A 16,515-nucleotide genomic window follows, 5' to 3' on the forward strand; every position below is an offset into this window, starting at 1 on the left:
TGCACATTTTGTATGAAAGTGTACGCAGCTGGAAAATGGACCAATCCCCTCCTGCAAAGGTGGAATTTGATTAGTCCATTTTCAAGCCACAAGCTATTGAAGCAGGAGAAGAGCATGCAGGAGCAGTTTTTGGAAAAAAGCGGCACCGCCATATGCACCTATAATAAAAGCTGCAGCTAGAAATGGAAATTTGGGCGCATGGTGGTGGCCACTATCGGGTACCGAAATTTACCTCCTTTGCCCAAAATCACAGCAGCAATATGTGGCAAAGTATATATTGCGGCTCTGGGGAGGCGGGTGGAGTTGTGGTTTAGGTGGGATTTAGGGTTAGGCGCCACTTGGGGTATGGGGGTGGGGGCTAGGTTTAGATGCCACCAAGGGCGATTAGGTTTAGGCAACACTAGGGAGGGTTTAGGTTTAGGCACCAGGGGCGTCTTAGGGATAGGCACCACTGGGGGAGGGTTCTGTGTGAGAGTAGGGTTAGGTTTAGCTGTAGTAAATTTTTGATAAATATTACCAATATTTTACTATCAAAATACAGTAGTAGAATGTCGCAAATATTAGCGATATTCTACTAACGGCAATCCCCTGTGCCCCTTTCTCCAGGCACTTTTTTTTTTTTTTATGCGCAAAAATTTGCATAAAACATTTGCACAAAGCTGCATCAACACACAATTATGTGTATCTCATTGACTATCCCTGCTAGTGACACAACTAATCATTGTGCTTTATTATTACCGCAGAGATGTTATTTATTAGAAAAAATTCCTGTGTACACAACAAATATATAGTCCGTTACATACGTGTATCTGATTTTAAAAATACGGTGGCTGAAGGGCTGGCGGACTGCACTCTTTTTCTTTTTCTTCTCTCCCCTTCCTCTGTTCTCTCTTTTTTTTTTTTTTTTTTTTTTTCTCTCTTTTCTGTCTTTTCTACTTTCTTTTCCTTTAAGCAATCTTTTCTACTTCACTTTTCTACTATTATACTGTAGCTATATTAAGAAATCTCATTTGCTGTTAGATATAAAGCTACAAATATATATATAGGAACTCAATTTTAACGGTTCCCCTTATAGGGAAACCATTGAAATAGTTGGGAATTTGGTATAATACAAGTCGGTTAACAAATAATTAAGGCACAAGAATTTTGTTATAATGAGCATTTATTTTGTAACTTTAATATGTCATAATGCTGACAAACATTTGTATTTTGGCATAATGAAAAATAAAAATTTTAAATACAAAAAAAAAATACGGTGGCTGCTTTATTGCAGCAGCACAAGTTGTTTTTTTTTAATTGGTTTATTATTTCATTTTCGTGGACCAAGCACTGCTATTACTGTAAATGCAATTTATTTTTGATGAATATTATCCGAGGAATAGAATAATTTTTCTTATTTTTATTCTCTTAGGGTTTACATTTATTAGGAGTCAGTCGGTGCATTTTTGCAGAGTTTTCACATTGAAAATTAGCAAAATAATGAAACGGATACTGTCCATGGGGTCGCTTATAGTTGGACTTCCTCTTAAAGCGGACTCAAACCAAACATTTTTTTAATTCAAAATATTTAGTTGCACCACTCTGACACAAAGATAAAGAAACACTCCTTCAAGCCTATGAGCATTTCAGTGCATGCTTTTCACCCTTCTCTTTTCATAACTAGGATTATACAGGTGGCAGCCATTAGCAATTCCTTCTTTGCCGGACATCACCTACTCCACTAGTTTGCCGGATTCTGTCCCGGCAATATGAAAGGAAGGGGGGAGGGTTCCTCCAATAAATGTAAAATATTTTATATTTGTCATCATGCAGCTGAAAAAAGGCTGCTATTTATTATTATAATTTAGAAAATAGATTTTATTTCTGAAATCTTGTATTTTTAATTTGGGTCCACTTTAAGTCTGTTTTGATCACTCACTTGTGAATGGCTGAAATACAAGATTAAAGAACACCTGAAGTGAGAGAGATATGGAGGCCGCCATATTTCATTCCTGCTGATCTTTCATTCATCAGTAGTGTCTGAATCCCACACCTGAAACAAGCATGTGACTAATACAGTCAGACTTCATTCTGAGCACCTGACCTGCATGCTTGTTCAGGGTCTATGGCTAAAAATATTAGAGGCAGAGGATCAGCAGGACAGCCAGGCAATGTGCATTGTTTAAATGTAAATAAATATGGCATCTTCCATATCCTTCTTGTGCTAGGTACACACCATACAACTTTGTGTTAGATGGTTCGATAATTTTCTACATGTCCGATCGTATTTTCGATCATTTTTCTGATCAATTTCTCATAGGAGTGAATGGAAGTAGATAAGAAAAGATAACAGAATCTAATCGGAAATCGATTGGAAAATTGAATCGGAAATTGATCGGACAAAAACTGTCCAAAAAAATGCATCGTGTGTACTCAGCATTACTGCCAGATAGCTTATGTTGGAAAAAAGCTATCTGGCATGTAAATCTAAGAGAAAATCTAACAGAAAATTGTATGGTGTGTACCTAGCATTACTTCAGGTAAAGAGCCAAAGAGCTTCTCAGTTGCTGTCTCCAGAATAATAACCAGTGATTGTTTCAGGTAACTGTTCTAGGCCTCTTTCAGACAGGAGGCTGAACTGCTCGCTTGCCTAGCAGTTCAGTCTGCTGCCCGCCAGTGCAATTAAAATACAGCTGAATTGCAGGGGTTGTAACACCACGTGTGAAGCGCTGACACACGGTGATGTTTCCCGATGGCAGAGGACCGTGACATGCTATTTAGCAATCCTACACCGCTTACCTATAAACGTTGTAGTGGGACACCTTTTCTGACATTCACTTTTTTTTTTATTTTTTATCCAGGATGATAATGAATGATTAAGGCAATGAATATCTAGTGTTTGTATTTATGCCATGGTGTTGCAGTATGTAAACAAACAAGAACAATGAATGATACACGTCTCAGCTTTTAATGATTGATTCTAAGCTATATGCCATATTTTTATTGGAGTTTTTTTTCCCTTTCATTATTGTTTCAGACAAATTATGAAAATAGAATATACAGCTTGAAAATAGAATGTGGTCCTAAATACCCAGAAATCCCTCCTACAGTTAGATTTGTAACAAAAATAAACATGAATGGAGTAAATAATTCCAATGGCATGGTAAGTACAGTGTGTGTGTGTGTGTGTACCCAACAAATTCTACACACTTCAATATGAAAAATTGATAAGTGTTATTACTAGATCCTTTTAAATATCAAAGGGCTGCTGTATGTTAGGTTTGAATTATGCAAGTACCTTGGCTGCTTAAAGGGAAGGTTCACGGACTCTGAAAAAATAAAAATCCAAATCCACTTACCTGGGGCTTCCTCCAGCCCGTGGCAGGCAGGAGGTGCCCTCGACGCCGCTCCGCAGGCTCCCGTTCTTCTCCAGTGGCGCACCCGACCTGTATATTAATAACCAGGCTGTTTTACTTCTATTTTGTTGCCTGAAAGAGTTCATTTTAGGCATGGAAGTGACAGCTTTTGTCTTCTCAGTACCTTGTTGAAAATATAGTAAAAAGTAAACATCGCTGATAAGCAATTTACAGCTATATACATTTTCCTGGCAGAATACAACGAGGGCAGAGATAGAAAAAGGTCATTAGTTTATGTATTTTAACTCTAGGGCCCATATGCAATTAACATTTACTCCTATAAAATAATATTCATATTCTCTTTAAAAAATAACTTTTAAGTATTTTACAATTGAAAAAGTGCTATCAAAATTACTTTAAATATGTTCTTGGTGGCTGGTGGTTTAAAAGACATTTTGTGACAAAGTGTGAAAATATCACCTAGGAGAAAACTGGGGTGGTAAAGTTTAATTGCATATGGGCCTAGGACTCTTAATAGGCTGCAACTGAGCATAGGCAACAAAACATTCAATCTACTTTGTAAATGTTTACATATAAAATAACACCATGGGATATCTAAAAAAAAGTCACTTAGGAGTAGGAGGATAGAACAAATTGTTTATCTTATCAGTTTTCCAACTTGGGTTAACTTTTTAACCAATTTGTGACCGCCTAATGCAGGATGGTGGCCGCAGAGTGGCTTTCACGTGATCTCGCAATGCGCAAGATTTGACGGAAGCTCGCTCTAGCGCGAGCTTCTGTAAATAAACAGAGCGGGGCTTCGTGATCAACCTGCCAGCCATAATCACGGGGGGAAAAATTTTTCTTTTGTACAGCGCGGCGATCTAGCGCAGCGCTGAACTGGGGACAGCTCTGTCACTGAGCTGTCCCCTCAAGTGGCTTTCAAACTGATCCCTCTCATAGGCTGATGCCTATGAGAGGTGATCACTATGATTACATCTGGGGGGGGGGGGGAAGGAGGTGGGAGGGAAATAATAAAAAAGACATTTTTAATAAAAAAAAATTGCAGCAGCAATCGGATGTCAGTGCCGTGCAGCAAACTGTTAAAGCTGCAGAGTGCTGAATTGTAAAAAATTGCCTAGTCACTAGGGGGGTGTAAGCCTGTGGCTTTTAAAGTGAACCAGAGACGAAGCACCCTAATGTATTTTACCATATATATCAGTGGGAACATTAGAGAAAACGCCTACCCTGCTCTCGGTTTCATTTTTTTCCGCTCAGCCTGCTTGTTATCAGCCCTGATAAAATTCCAGACTGAATGCTCAGTTGGGGATTTTATCAGGGCTGATAAGCAAGCTGAACAGTTAAGAATGAAACCTAAGCAGGGTAGGTGTTTTCTCTAATGTTCCCAATAAAATATAGGGTAAAATACATTAGGCTGCTTCGTCTCTGGTTTACTTTAACCTCCTTAGCAGTAATACTAACCCCGGAGGATGTGTGCAGAGCAATGCGCGCAGCAGGCGTTTCTATATAACTCCCGGGGGATCCCGACATCGGCCGCCATTTTTCTTCCTCTCCTCCGGGGCACTGCTTCCTCCTGGTGAGATCGCTGGCTGTTGTCATAACGCCAAGGGGGTTAAGAGGTTAAAGTAAACTTTACTCTGATTACAAAAAAAGTTATATACTTAAGTCAGTAGAGGTAAGCCTCTGGATAGTCCAAATGCTTCCCCAATCTTCCTCTGCCAGGACCTCTGAAGAACACTGAAAATTAAAGTCCAATATTGGTAGCGGGCACGCTCCCCTCTGTCTATGAGGGCAGCCGCACTGTGCAGACATACAGATGGCCTGCATAGTAACAGAGACCTCCTCTGTGCTACTGCGCATGGCATGAACACGTTCATAAACGCTCTACCCCCATAATGACACATACCAGTCGGTGCAGGATCTAGAGAGCCAGTCCGAGTCTCTGACTATGACTAAGGGCAGATTGTAGGCCCGATACGCGTTAGTCGATCCTGTGATTTTATTGCACTACCTTTTGTCATGTGGATTTTTCTAATAAAGAACAGACATTTTTTCAATAAGCCAAGTCTGGTTTGCGGATCCTTTTTCTATGGTATGCGCATGGCATGAACACACTGGTGCATTCACAGTGCGGCCAGTCTCGTACAGAGAAAGGAGCGTGTGAAGAGGAAGAGGGTCCCGCCATGTAGCAGAGGGGGCAAAAAGGAGTGGAAAAACCATCCAGAGTTAGGCCCCGTTCACACTGCACGCGTTTCCAGCCGCGTTTTTGAAACGCGTGCAGGAGGCCGACACGCACGACATCAGACAGTGCATTGAGTGCACTGTCTGATGTTCACACTGCATGCGTTCCGGACCTGTGCGGTCCGGGAATGCATGCTGCACGCATTTTTGCAAAAACGCGTGGCTGTCCCATTCACTTTTCAGTGATGGGATCAGCCACGCAACGCACACAAACACGGATGGCATGCGTTGCATTCCGCACGCATGGCCATCCACGGTTTGTAATGTGAACGAGGCCTTAGGATATGGAGTTTCAGTCTGGGTCTGTCTGAAACTTATTTTACTTACCTTTTAGTGCTGAAAAGCTATTTTTAAATGAGATGAAAATGTATTCAAAATTGGATGTGTGTTCCAGGCTTGAGTGTCAGATGCTACAGGTAAACTCGAAAAATTTGAATATCGTGCAAAAGTTTATTTCTGTAATTCAACTTAAAAGTTGAGGCTAATTTATGAAATATACTTGATAAAAAGCAAAGCAAGATATTGCAAGCCTTTATTTATTATAATTTGGTTGATTATGGCTTACAGCTTATAAAAACCCCAAAATCAAAATCTCAGACCATTAGAATATTGTAGAATATTGTCAAAATGTTCAGTATTCTAGGCTCAAAGGATCAGACTCTAATCAGCTAATTAATCCAAACCACCTGCAAAGGGTTCCTATTTCTTATATTAGTTTCACCTTTTAACCTGCTGGGCGGTCTGGACGAGCTCAGCTCGTCCAGTACCGCCGGAGCCTGCCGCTCAGGCCCTGCTGGGACGATTTGGCTCAAGTAAAAAGCAGCACACGCAGCCGGCACTTTGCCAGCCGCGTGTGCTGCCTGATCGCCGCCGCTCTGCGGCGATCCGCCGCGAGCAGCGGTGAAAGAGGGTCCCCCCAGCCGCCTGAGCCCAGCGTAGCCGGAGCAAAAAGTTCCGGCCAGCGCTAAGGGCTGGATCGGAGCCGGCTGACGTCAGGACGTCGGCTGACGTCCATGACGTCACTCCGCTCGTCGCTATGGCGACGAGGGAAGCAAAACAAGGAAGGCCGCTCATTGCGGCCTTCCTTGTTTATTCTGGGCGCCGGAGGCGATCGGAAGAACGCCTCCGGAGCGCCCTCTAGTGGGCTTTCATGCAAAAGTTTTTTTTTTATTAAAAAAAACCCCTCCCGCAGCCTCCCTGGCGATCTTAATAGAACGCCAGGCAGGTTAAGTTTAATTACTGAAATAAATTGACTTTTGGCACGGTATTCTAATTTTTCGTATATAGAGATAAATGAAATCTACAGATTTAGATGTTTGGAGCAGCTATGTGCTGAGCTCCAAATATCCTTAGTAAAAATGATGCTGCTGTTTATAATGCAAAGGGTTGTGTTGGATGTTTGAATCTATCACTAGGGTAAGGGCCCTGGTACAAGACCAGTCACTCTGTGGCTTTGGGACTTGCGCTTATATGTGGTACTACCAATAGTCTGTTTTATTGTATAAAATGTGAGTTAGTTTGCCTTGACTCTTGAGATGTTCACATGCAAGTTATAACTCTTGATTGACTGACTGAACTGCCATTTTTGTTTTCTATGGTCACAACAAATAATTATTTTGACTTTGTTTTTGTTTATGCATTTAGTAGGTTAATGGATGAATAAACACTAATCATTGCATTACTTTTGAAAGTATCTACAACGAACATCATTTATTCACACATGACTAAAACTTGGGTGATCCATCAAAGCTAAGGATATTGGTCAGTAGGGTCTAAATCACATACCTGAAACAAGCATGCAGCTAATCTTGTCATAGACAATCTGATCTGCGTTCTTGTTCAGGGTCTATGGCTTTAAATTGTTAGAGGCAGAGAATCAGCAGGCAATGTGCATTATTTAAAAGGAAATAAACATGTCAGCCTCCGTATCCATCTCCCCTCGGGTTCCCTTTAAGGATAGCTTATTTTACCAGCATGGAGAGCTCCTTTGATAGCATGTTGTCTGTTTACAGCACAATCTTCCAGATGTAAGCACCACACCTCAAATCAAATCCAGGCCTTTTATCTGCCTAATTGATGACATACTTGCCCACACCTGCCCATGAAATAGGACACTAACTACAAGGAGTTTGTATGTTCTCCCCATGTCTGAATGGTCTTCCTCTGGGCACTGCGGTTTCCTCCCACATCCCAAAACATACAGATTTTATTGGCTTCCCCATAAATCTGCCCTAGATTATGATACATACACTACACAATATAGACATATGACTGTGGTAGGGATTAGGTTGTGAGCTGCTCTGAAGAACAGTTAAATGACTAGACAATATACTCAGTATATTTTAAAACATCAAATCAGCTGCGCACTGACGTTCCCGTGGCTAGACACCCCCTCCACTTGCAAGGTTCAGTCCCAAGTTTTCACCAAATGTACAATTTTGCCCTCGCAGTCGGTTACCACAATTACCACTTCGGCGAGACACCACCACCACACCCCAAGCAGTGGGCACTCACCGCATCAAATTGACCCTCTATTAGATGGGTCTCCAGCGCTTATGGGGTCATATGGCCACCCCCTGCCTTTTCGAGCAAGCCTGTCCACTGCTTCCACCTTTTCTCACAGGATCATCACACCTCAAAAGACATATTTGGAATACTCATAGCGTAAAACCATAAAAACTGTTTATTAATAAAATCAATTTTGCACTCACAAACTTAGACGTTTTCATAGGCACAGAGTTTTTATGGGCTCTACCCCAATCGTTGGCCGCTGGGTGGGCTTGTTGCGCTGGCGTGGTCAGCTCCTCCCGGCTTCCCCCTCTGGCTTCACGTCTCTCCTTGGCCACTAGCTTTACTAGTTTCGTCGCTATCTGCGACTCATCAGAAGCATATGCGGCCATTACCCTGTCTTCCTAATATACCCATACCAATACTCCTTCCGCCCCTCACTCCTCCTCCCCCCGGATGTGACCTCTATACTTCTTTAGACTGCGTATCCAAACGCCGTCCAGTGATGCAGCACGTTGTATGTATTACTTCCTGGATCCAGGACGCCGTCTCCATGGTTACGCGGACTCGTCAATTTAGACGTTTGCCGCTCCCCATCTTAAACACGTATATGCGTCCCGACAGGCGTGCATTGCGTCACTCCTCCACATGTGCGCATGCGTCCATCATGGCGCCTGCGTCCCTGTCTAAACCAATATTCTCCGGCCACTATGTAGGCAAGTGTACTCCTATTGTACTCCTCCCAGTGGCCAGTTTGGGGTATAGCCCTTACATCTTAAATATTATATATTGTCAGCCAAAGTTTCCAGCGGGACATATTATTTTTACACAGGAACTTAATATGTATACAGAGTATTATTCCAGAGGGACATAATGTTTATACAGAAAAAACATGATAGTTATACAGTCTATTATTTCAGTTCTTTTTAGATGGTGTGCATTTCCACTGTGCCTGTTGGTCCCCCCTTATTTTACCCTCCCTCCCCTTAATTTTAAACAAGTGTTCCATAGTGATAATTCCAACCTCTCTGTGATTCATTATATCTTAGTGTACAAATAAATCTATTGTCAAACCTAAAAAAACCCTTGTAACCAAACACTCTTAGACTTCCAGGCATAAGTGCTGCTGCTCACCATTTGTAACTCATTCCCCTTATCCTTAGAGTCAATCATTACTTAAAAAACACATTAGATCTATCTCTGCATTTAAACCTCTTGGCTTCAATGTATTGAGTAGATGTATCCATTTAGTTTCTCTTTGTGAAATTTCCCTCACCATGTTCCCCCCCCTCCATGGCCGGTTCACCTTCTCCACTCCACAGAAGGTTAGTAACGCTGGATTACTGTTGTGTACCTCCTTAAAATGAGCAGACAGGGTGTGACCCATCAGACCCCTTTTTATGTTTCTCACGTGTTCCCCCATTCTCTCTTTCAGGGTTCTGGTGGTCCTCCCTACATATTGTAGTCCACACGGGCACCATGCTAGGTATATCACATATTTGTCATTACATGTGATAAAGTCCCTCAGCTTTACTTTTTTATTATTGGAGTACCCTACTACCCTTTCTACCTTACCTGCTTTCGCCTCTCTACATCCCTTACAATCCCTGCATGGGAAAAAACCTGGTTTCTGCACCAGGGGAGGGAGAAGGAAGTGCCAAAAAGAGGAAAAAGTAGAGGGTAAAGGCATCTTTAACCTGAGTGGCATCCCCTTGTCTAATAAAGAAATGAAAGTGCTGGACGAAGGATTGAAATTTGCCCCCAAACAGGGACTTGATAAATTTAACACATATATAGATCTTGAGAAGTTCACGCGAAAATTAAATCTTAAAAAATATTACCTGAAGAGGGAGGGGCCAACAAATAGGATGAACCCAGTGGGAGGGTCAAATGTAAATGTACAATACAAGCATACGAATCTTAAAAACAACTCAACTTTTCATCCACAGGAGACAGGCTTCCATGCCATAGGGGCTTTTAAAAAACTGGTGGGAAATGAGATAAGGGAGCTGCCAGACCAAAAATATCCAGGGATAAAGAACATAGCCAGAGATTTGTTGGAGAATAAGGGATTGGTGGTCCGCCCTGCAGACAAGGGGGGAGGGGTAGTAGTTCTAAACAAGACTCAGTATGTAATGACAAATATGTGATATACCTAGCATGGTGCCCGTGTGGACTACAATATGTAGGTAGGACCACCAGAACCCTGAAAGAGAGAATGGGGGAACACGTGAGAAACATAAAAAGGGGTCTGATGGGTCACACCCTGTCTGCTCATTTTAAGGAGGTACACAACAGTAATCCAGCGTTACTAACCTTCTGTGGAGTGGAGAAGGTGAACCGGCCATGGAGGGGGGGGAACATGGTGAGGGAAATTTCACAAAGAGAAACTAAATGGATACATCTACTCAATACATTGAAGCCAAGAGGTTTAAATGCAGAGATAGATCTAATGTGTTTTTTAAGTAATGATTGACTCTAAGGATAAGGGGAATGAGTTACAAATGGTGAGCAGCAGCACTTATGCCTGGAAGTCTAAGAGTGTTTGGTTACAAGGGTTTTTTTAGGTTTGACAATAGATTTATTTGTACACTAAGATATAATGAATCACAGAGAGGTTGGAATTATCACTATGGAACACTTGTTTAAAATTAAGGGGAGGGAGGGTAAAATAAGGGGGGACCAACAGGCACAGTGGAAATGCACACCATCTAAAAAGAACTGAAATAATAGACTGTATAACTATCATGTTTTTTCTGTATAAACATTATGTCCCTCTGGAATAATACTCTGTATACATATTAAGTTCCTGTGTAAAAATAATATGTCCCGCTGGAAACTTTGGCTGACAATATATATTTAAGATGTAAGGGCTATACCCCAAACTGGCCACTGGGAGGAGTACAATAGGAGTACACTTGCCTACATAGTGGCCGGAGAATATTGGTTTAGACAGGGACGCAGGCGCCATGATGGACGCATGCGCACATGTGGAGGAGTGACGCAATGCACGCCTGTCGGGACGCATATACGTGTTTAAGATGGGGAGCGGCAAACGTCTAAATTGACGAGTCCGCGTAACCATGGAGACGGCGTCCTGGATCCAGGAAGTAATACATACAACGTGCTGCATCACTGGACGGCGTTTGGATACGCAGTCTAGAGAAGTATAGAGGTCACATCCGGGGGGAGGAGGAGTGAGGGGCGGAAGGAGTATTGGTATGGGTATATTAGGAAGACAGGGTAATGGCCGCATATGCTTCTGATGAGTCGCAGATAGCGACGAAACTAGTAAAGCTAGTGGCCAAGGAGAGACGTGAAGCCAGAGGGGGAAGCCGGGAGGAGCTGACCACGCCAGCGCAACAAGCCCACCCAGCGGCCAACGATTGGGGTAGAGCCCATAAAAACTCTGTGCCTATGAAAACGTCTAAGTTTGTGAGTGCAAAATTGATTTTATTAATAAACAGTTTTTATGGTTTTACGCTATGAGTATTCCAAATATGTCTTTTGAGGTGTGATGATCCTGTGAGAAAAGGTGGAAGCAGTGGACAGGCTTGCTCGAAAAGGCAGGGGGTGGCCATATGACCCCATAAGCGCTGGAGACCCATCTAATAGAGGGTCAATTTGATGCGGTGAGTGCCCACTGCTTGGGGTGTGGTGGTGGTGTCTCGCCGAAGTGGTAATTGTGGTAACCGACTGCGAGGGCAAAATTGTACATTTGGTGAAAACTTGGGACTGAACCTTGCAAGTGGAGGGGGTGTCTAGCCACGGGAACGTCAGTGCGCAGCTGATTTGATGTTTTAAATTGGACTTTGTTAATTTTTAAGCAGCGCACCGCCAATTTACACTCACCCGAGAAGTGATATCAGCGCGGTTTTTGATTGTGTTATTAATATACTCAGTATAGCTCTGCGGAAGATGTTGACGCTATGTAAATACTAAAAAATAAATAAATAGCTATGCAGTACAAGGCTGAAGGTTGTCTGATTTTATTTCAGCCACTGGATGGCAGCAGAACCTTCCTTAGTTCTACTTTTTGCAGTACAACTCTCACTTTCAATTTTGAGCAGGATATCTATCCATATCCAGAACAAGCTTAAAGAGGAAGTGTAACGACAAAACGGCCCCTGGGGGGTACTCACCTCGGGTGGGGGAAGCCTCAGGATCCTAATGAGGCTTCCCACGCCGTCCTGCGTCCCTCGGGGGTCTCGCTGTAGCCCTCCGTACAGCCGTGACGCAATATTTACCTTCCTGGCTCCTGCGCAGGCGCTCTGATGGCTGTCGGCACCTAAGTAGGCGGAAATACCCGATCGCCGTCGGGTCTGCTCTACTGCGCAGGCGCAAGTTTCCGGCGCCTGCGCAGTAGAGCAGACCCGACGGAGATCAGGTATTTCCGTCTATTTCCGTGCCGAAAGTCGCCACAGCGCCCCTGCTGGAGCCAGCAAAGGTAAATATTGAAGCTACAGTCGGCTCTGTCGCCGGCTGTTCGGAGGGCTGCAGCGAGACCCCCGTGGGACAGAGGACGGCGTGGGAAGCCTCATTAGGATCCAGAGGCTTCCCCCACCCGAGGTGAGTACCCCCCAGGGGAGGTTTTTGTTGTTATAGAGTCTCTTTAAAGGGAACCTAAACTGAGAGGAATATGGGTGTTTCCTTCTAAACAATACCAGTTGCCTGGCTCTCCTGCTGATCTCTTTGAAGCAGTAGTGGCTGAAGCACACACCTGAACCAAGTTTGCAGCTAATCCAGTCTGACTTCAGTCAGAGCACCTGATGTGCATGCTTGTTAAGGGGCTGTGGCTGAAAGTATTAGAGACACAGGATCAGCAGGAGAGTCAGGCAACTGGTATTATTTTCAAAGTAAATATTCATATCCTTCTTAGTTTAGGTTCCCTTTAGACAACCCAAGGTGGGCAGATGGGGGGCAGATGGAACACAGAGGCATGTTCTCTGCCTCATGACATACCTCTGTGTCCCCACCCTGCCGCTCTCTAGTCCCCCGAGAATATTTTTCGCTATCTCTAAGGTAATTACATGGATTTCCTGTTCAAAATGCGCGCCAGGGGCATTCCTGCAGGGTCAGAGCTGCCATCGGGCGGCTCTCTCTCCCTGGCTGCGCCCCCTGCCGCTTCTCTGCCTCCCTGCATGCTGCGGGAGACACACAGACTCTCCATGCAGCAAGTGGGCCAGTGCGGCCGACATGAGTGGCGGGAGCTGCATTTTTTTTAGCTACCTGATCTGTAGCCTACTACAACCCTCCATTTCCCCTTTGCAAATTAACCATAACATTCCTGCAATGCACTGACCAAAATATGTCATGATGCTTGTTAGAAGTCATCCCCTCCACGTAAAACCCACTCATCCCGGCAGCCTGAAACACATCTCCCACACGCAAAGCAATCAGTGTTCAAAACATATTCTCAAAAGCCCCCCCCCCCCCCCCCCCAAAAAAAAAAACAGAAAAAAAAAAAACCTACCCCCTTTCACCAGTAATCGCATTGAGGGCCCTTTTCCACCAGCGCAAACTGAATCGCAAAACCGCAAACCGCTAGCGATTTTACAATCGCTATGGTTTGCTTTTTAACATAGGAATCGCGGTAGGTCATTTCCACTACCGCGATTCGCTTTTGTCGGGAACGCGAACGCGCGGCGGAGCGATAATTGCCGCGATTTTGCTATGCAGTGCATAGCATAGCAAAATCGCGGCCGCAAACGTCGGGGGAATCGCCCGTTTTGCGATTCAGCAATCGCTAGCGTTCAGCATGAACGCTAGCGATTGCAGGTGGAAAAGGGCCTTAAAGGACTTCCGAGGCCTAAATTAATAAAATCACACTGTACTTTTTTTTTTTTTTGCAGAATCTACGGAGGACGTCCTGCCCGTCCTCCGCTCCGTTCCGCCATCAATGCAGTTCTTTTTGTTCCCCTAGGGCTCGGCCCGACCCCACCGAACGGGTCGCATCGATGCCACCTCTAACATGGCCGCCGCCTTGCTTCGCGGCTGCACAGTGCGCTTTGTCACTGACGTACGCTTGGGGAGCATGCCGGGACCTAGTACGCGGCGGGAGGCGGGCAATAGGCTGCGCAGTCGCGCTAGCGACAAAGCGTACTGCGCAGCCGCGGAGCAAGGCGGCGGCCATGTTAGAGGGTGGCATCGATGCTTCCCGTTCGGTGGGGTCGGGCCGAGCCTTAGGGGAACGAAAAGACCTGCATTGATGGCGGAACGGAGCGGAGGACGGGCAGGCGTCCTCTGTGGATTCTGCAAAAAAAAAGGTATAGTGTGATTTTATTAATTTTGGCCTCGAAGTCCTTTAACTGCAAATGATCCACCCCTACACACCCACACACGTAGGGTGTTGATTGGAAGCTAGTGAATGCGTGCATTCTGGCTTTCATGTGGAAAGGTGCTGCCAGCACTGCTATTCCATATGCAGGGCACTAATATTTAAGGATGCAACAAGCCAAATCTATAAGTAATACATTTTGTGTGGGGGCCGGTAAAAAAAGCTTTCGGGGGCCGCATTCGTCCCACGGGCCTTAGTTTGAGGACCAATGCTCTAGATCCTAATGAGGTTTCCCCATCCTCTTCACCCTCCAGGATCCAGGAATGGCAGCCCCCGAACACCAGCGAGCTAAATATTTACCTAACGTGAACATGCGCAGCTTTCCGATTGGGCTCAGGCAGAAATAGCTGAGCCTGATCGGGACCACTCTATTGCGCAGGTAAATATTGCAGGTGCTATATCCTTGTCTGCTACACTTTTGGGGAGACAGCGCTGGATCTCTGAGGTCTAGGAGAATGGGGAAGCCTCATTAAGATTCAGAGGCTTCCCCCTCCTGAGCCAAGTATCCCCCGGGGGATTTGTAGCTAGGCCTTATTTTTTTATTTTCGGAGTAGGGCTTATATTTCGAGCATTCTCAAAAAGCCTGAAAAATAATGCCAGGGCTTGTTTTCGGTGTAGGTGTTACCTTCAGGGAAACTGGGTAGTTACTTTTGCAATCTTCAATAATTTTCGGGATTTACACTAGGCAGGTGGCAAAAAAAACATATTTACCTGTGAGGAGGGGATCAGAGTTATGGCCTCCATGTTACATCCCTCACACAGATTAGGTGTTTTGACCCTTCTGGCTCCATGCTGTTATATAGATCAATCATTCAGTCTGATCCAAAAGTTCAGCAAACCAAAGAAAATCCTTTAGGGATAAAAGGTGTTAAAAGGACAACACAGTTGTGATTTAAACTATTTAAAGCGGATTTCTCCTCTCTATCGTTTGAGTAATATTAAAATCTGGTGTCTTATGTGTTTTCTTTTAGGTGGATTCACGAAGCATACCTGTTTTATCCAAGTGGCAAAGTTCATATAGCATTAAAATTGTTCTTCAAGAACTTAGACGCATGATGATGTCCAAAGAAAATATGAAGCTTCCACAGCCTCCAGAAGGGCAAACCTACAACAATTAGTTGATGTGGGAATGTTTCCGTACTTCTTCCTAGCCCCCACCACGAATTTCAGAAAGGCCTGCAATGTCTAATGTTGCATGCCTCTGCCTCTCCAGCTCTGAGAGGGAAAACCCTCTCAGCTCTGACAAAACTAAACTGGGCACAATTTGCACATGAATTTTCATTGTTGGCTTGGATGTCTCCCAGTTTTGACTCCCATTGATCATGGACATATTATGCAACGGTTATGTTGCGGTCAGACCTCCATACACCTTCACGGAAATGCATAGGAGTGTAGGGGTTGCAGTTAATTGATTTTGCTTTCTTCTTGTTGTAATATTGCTTGATCGTTGGGATTCACACCACCTGGGCATTTTATTTTCTTACGGAGTAGCAGCTCATGTTTTGGAATCCATCAACATTTTGTTTTTATATGTATGTTATTGTTCTGAATAAACATAGGCCTATAGCAATTGACTCCTAAATGATATCTGAATGTACTTCTAAAAGTAAACACCCTGTAGTTTTGTTATTGTTCCCAAAGAGCTGACTTCTGGCACACTTATGTTCTGAGTGTTCCAAGTTGCAGGGCTTATCAGCAGAATGGCAGGAATGACTCCTGTGCAGGAATTCATAGCATCCAGTCAGGTTTCAGCATATAGCATGGTCTGTTAGACACCCCACACTGCCATTTTCTTGGAAAGTGGTGGCCTGATCCACAACAAAATTTGACAATCTTTGGTGGCTGCTTGGCATCTAGTTTGTTGATATTGCGTACCGGACAATAAGGGTTGTGTATGGACTGTCAGCATGCTTTCACTGCTTATGCAGCGTCCATTCCAGCCATTATCTATTACTTTGCTTCAGGACACAGGACAACTGACCACTGTGAAAGCCCTTGTTCAGCTTCTCATTTTTCATTGCGTATGATGGTAAATTTGCATTGCACATCTGTAAATTTTTGCAATAAATATTT

At 44.0% G+C, this 16,515-nt stretch overlaps 1 protein-coding gene across 1 annotated transcript in view; it reads left to right on the forward strand.

Moving 5' to 3' along the window:
- UBE2V2 (ubiquitin conjugating enzyme E2 V2) overlaps positions 1–15,653 on the forward strand; it is a 34,786-nt gene extending 19,133 nt beyond the window's left edge. The window contains exons 3-4 of the mRNA XM_068237361.1: positions 3,017–3,142; positions 15,414–15,653. Of these exons, the coding sequence (XP_068093462.1) occupies positions 3,017–3,142; positions 15,414–15,560 (273 nt within the window). The 3' untranslated portion in view covers positions 15,561–15,653. The remainder of the gene's footprint in view (positions 1–3,016; positions 3,143–15,413) is intronic.
- Positions 15,654–16,515: the final 862 nt, after the last annotated feature.

This window comes from Hyperolius riggenbachi, chromosome 5 (assembly GCF_040937935.1).
Source record: "Hyperolius riggenbachi isolate aHypRig1 chromosome 5, aHypRig1.pri, whole genome shotgun sequence".
Taxonomy (NCBI): domain Eukaryota; kingdom Metazoa; phylum Chordata; class Amphibia; order Anura; family Hyperoliidae; genus Hyperolius; species Hyperolius riggenbachi.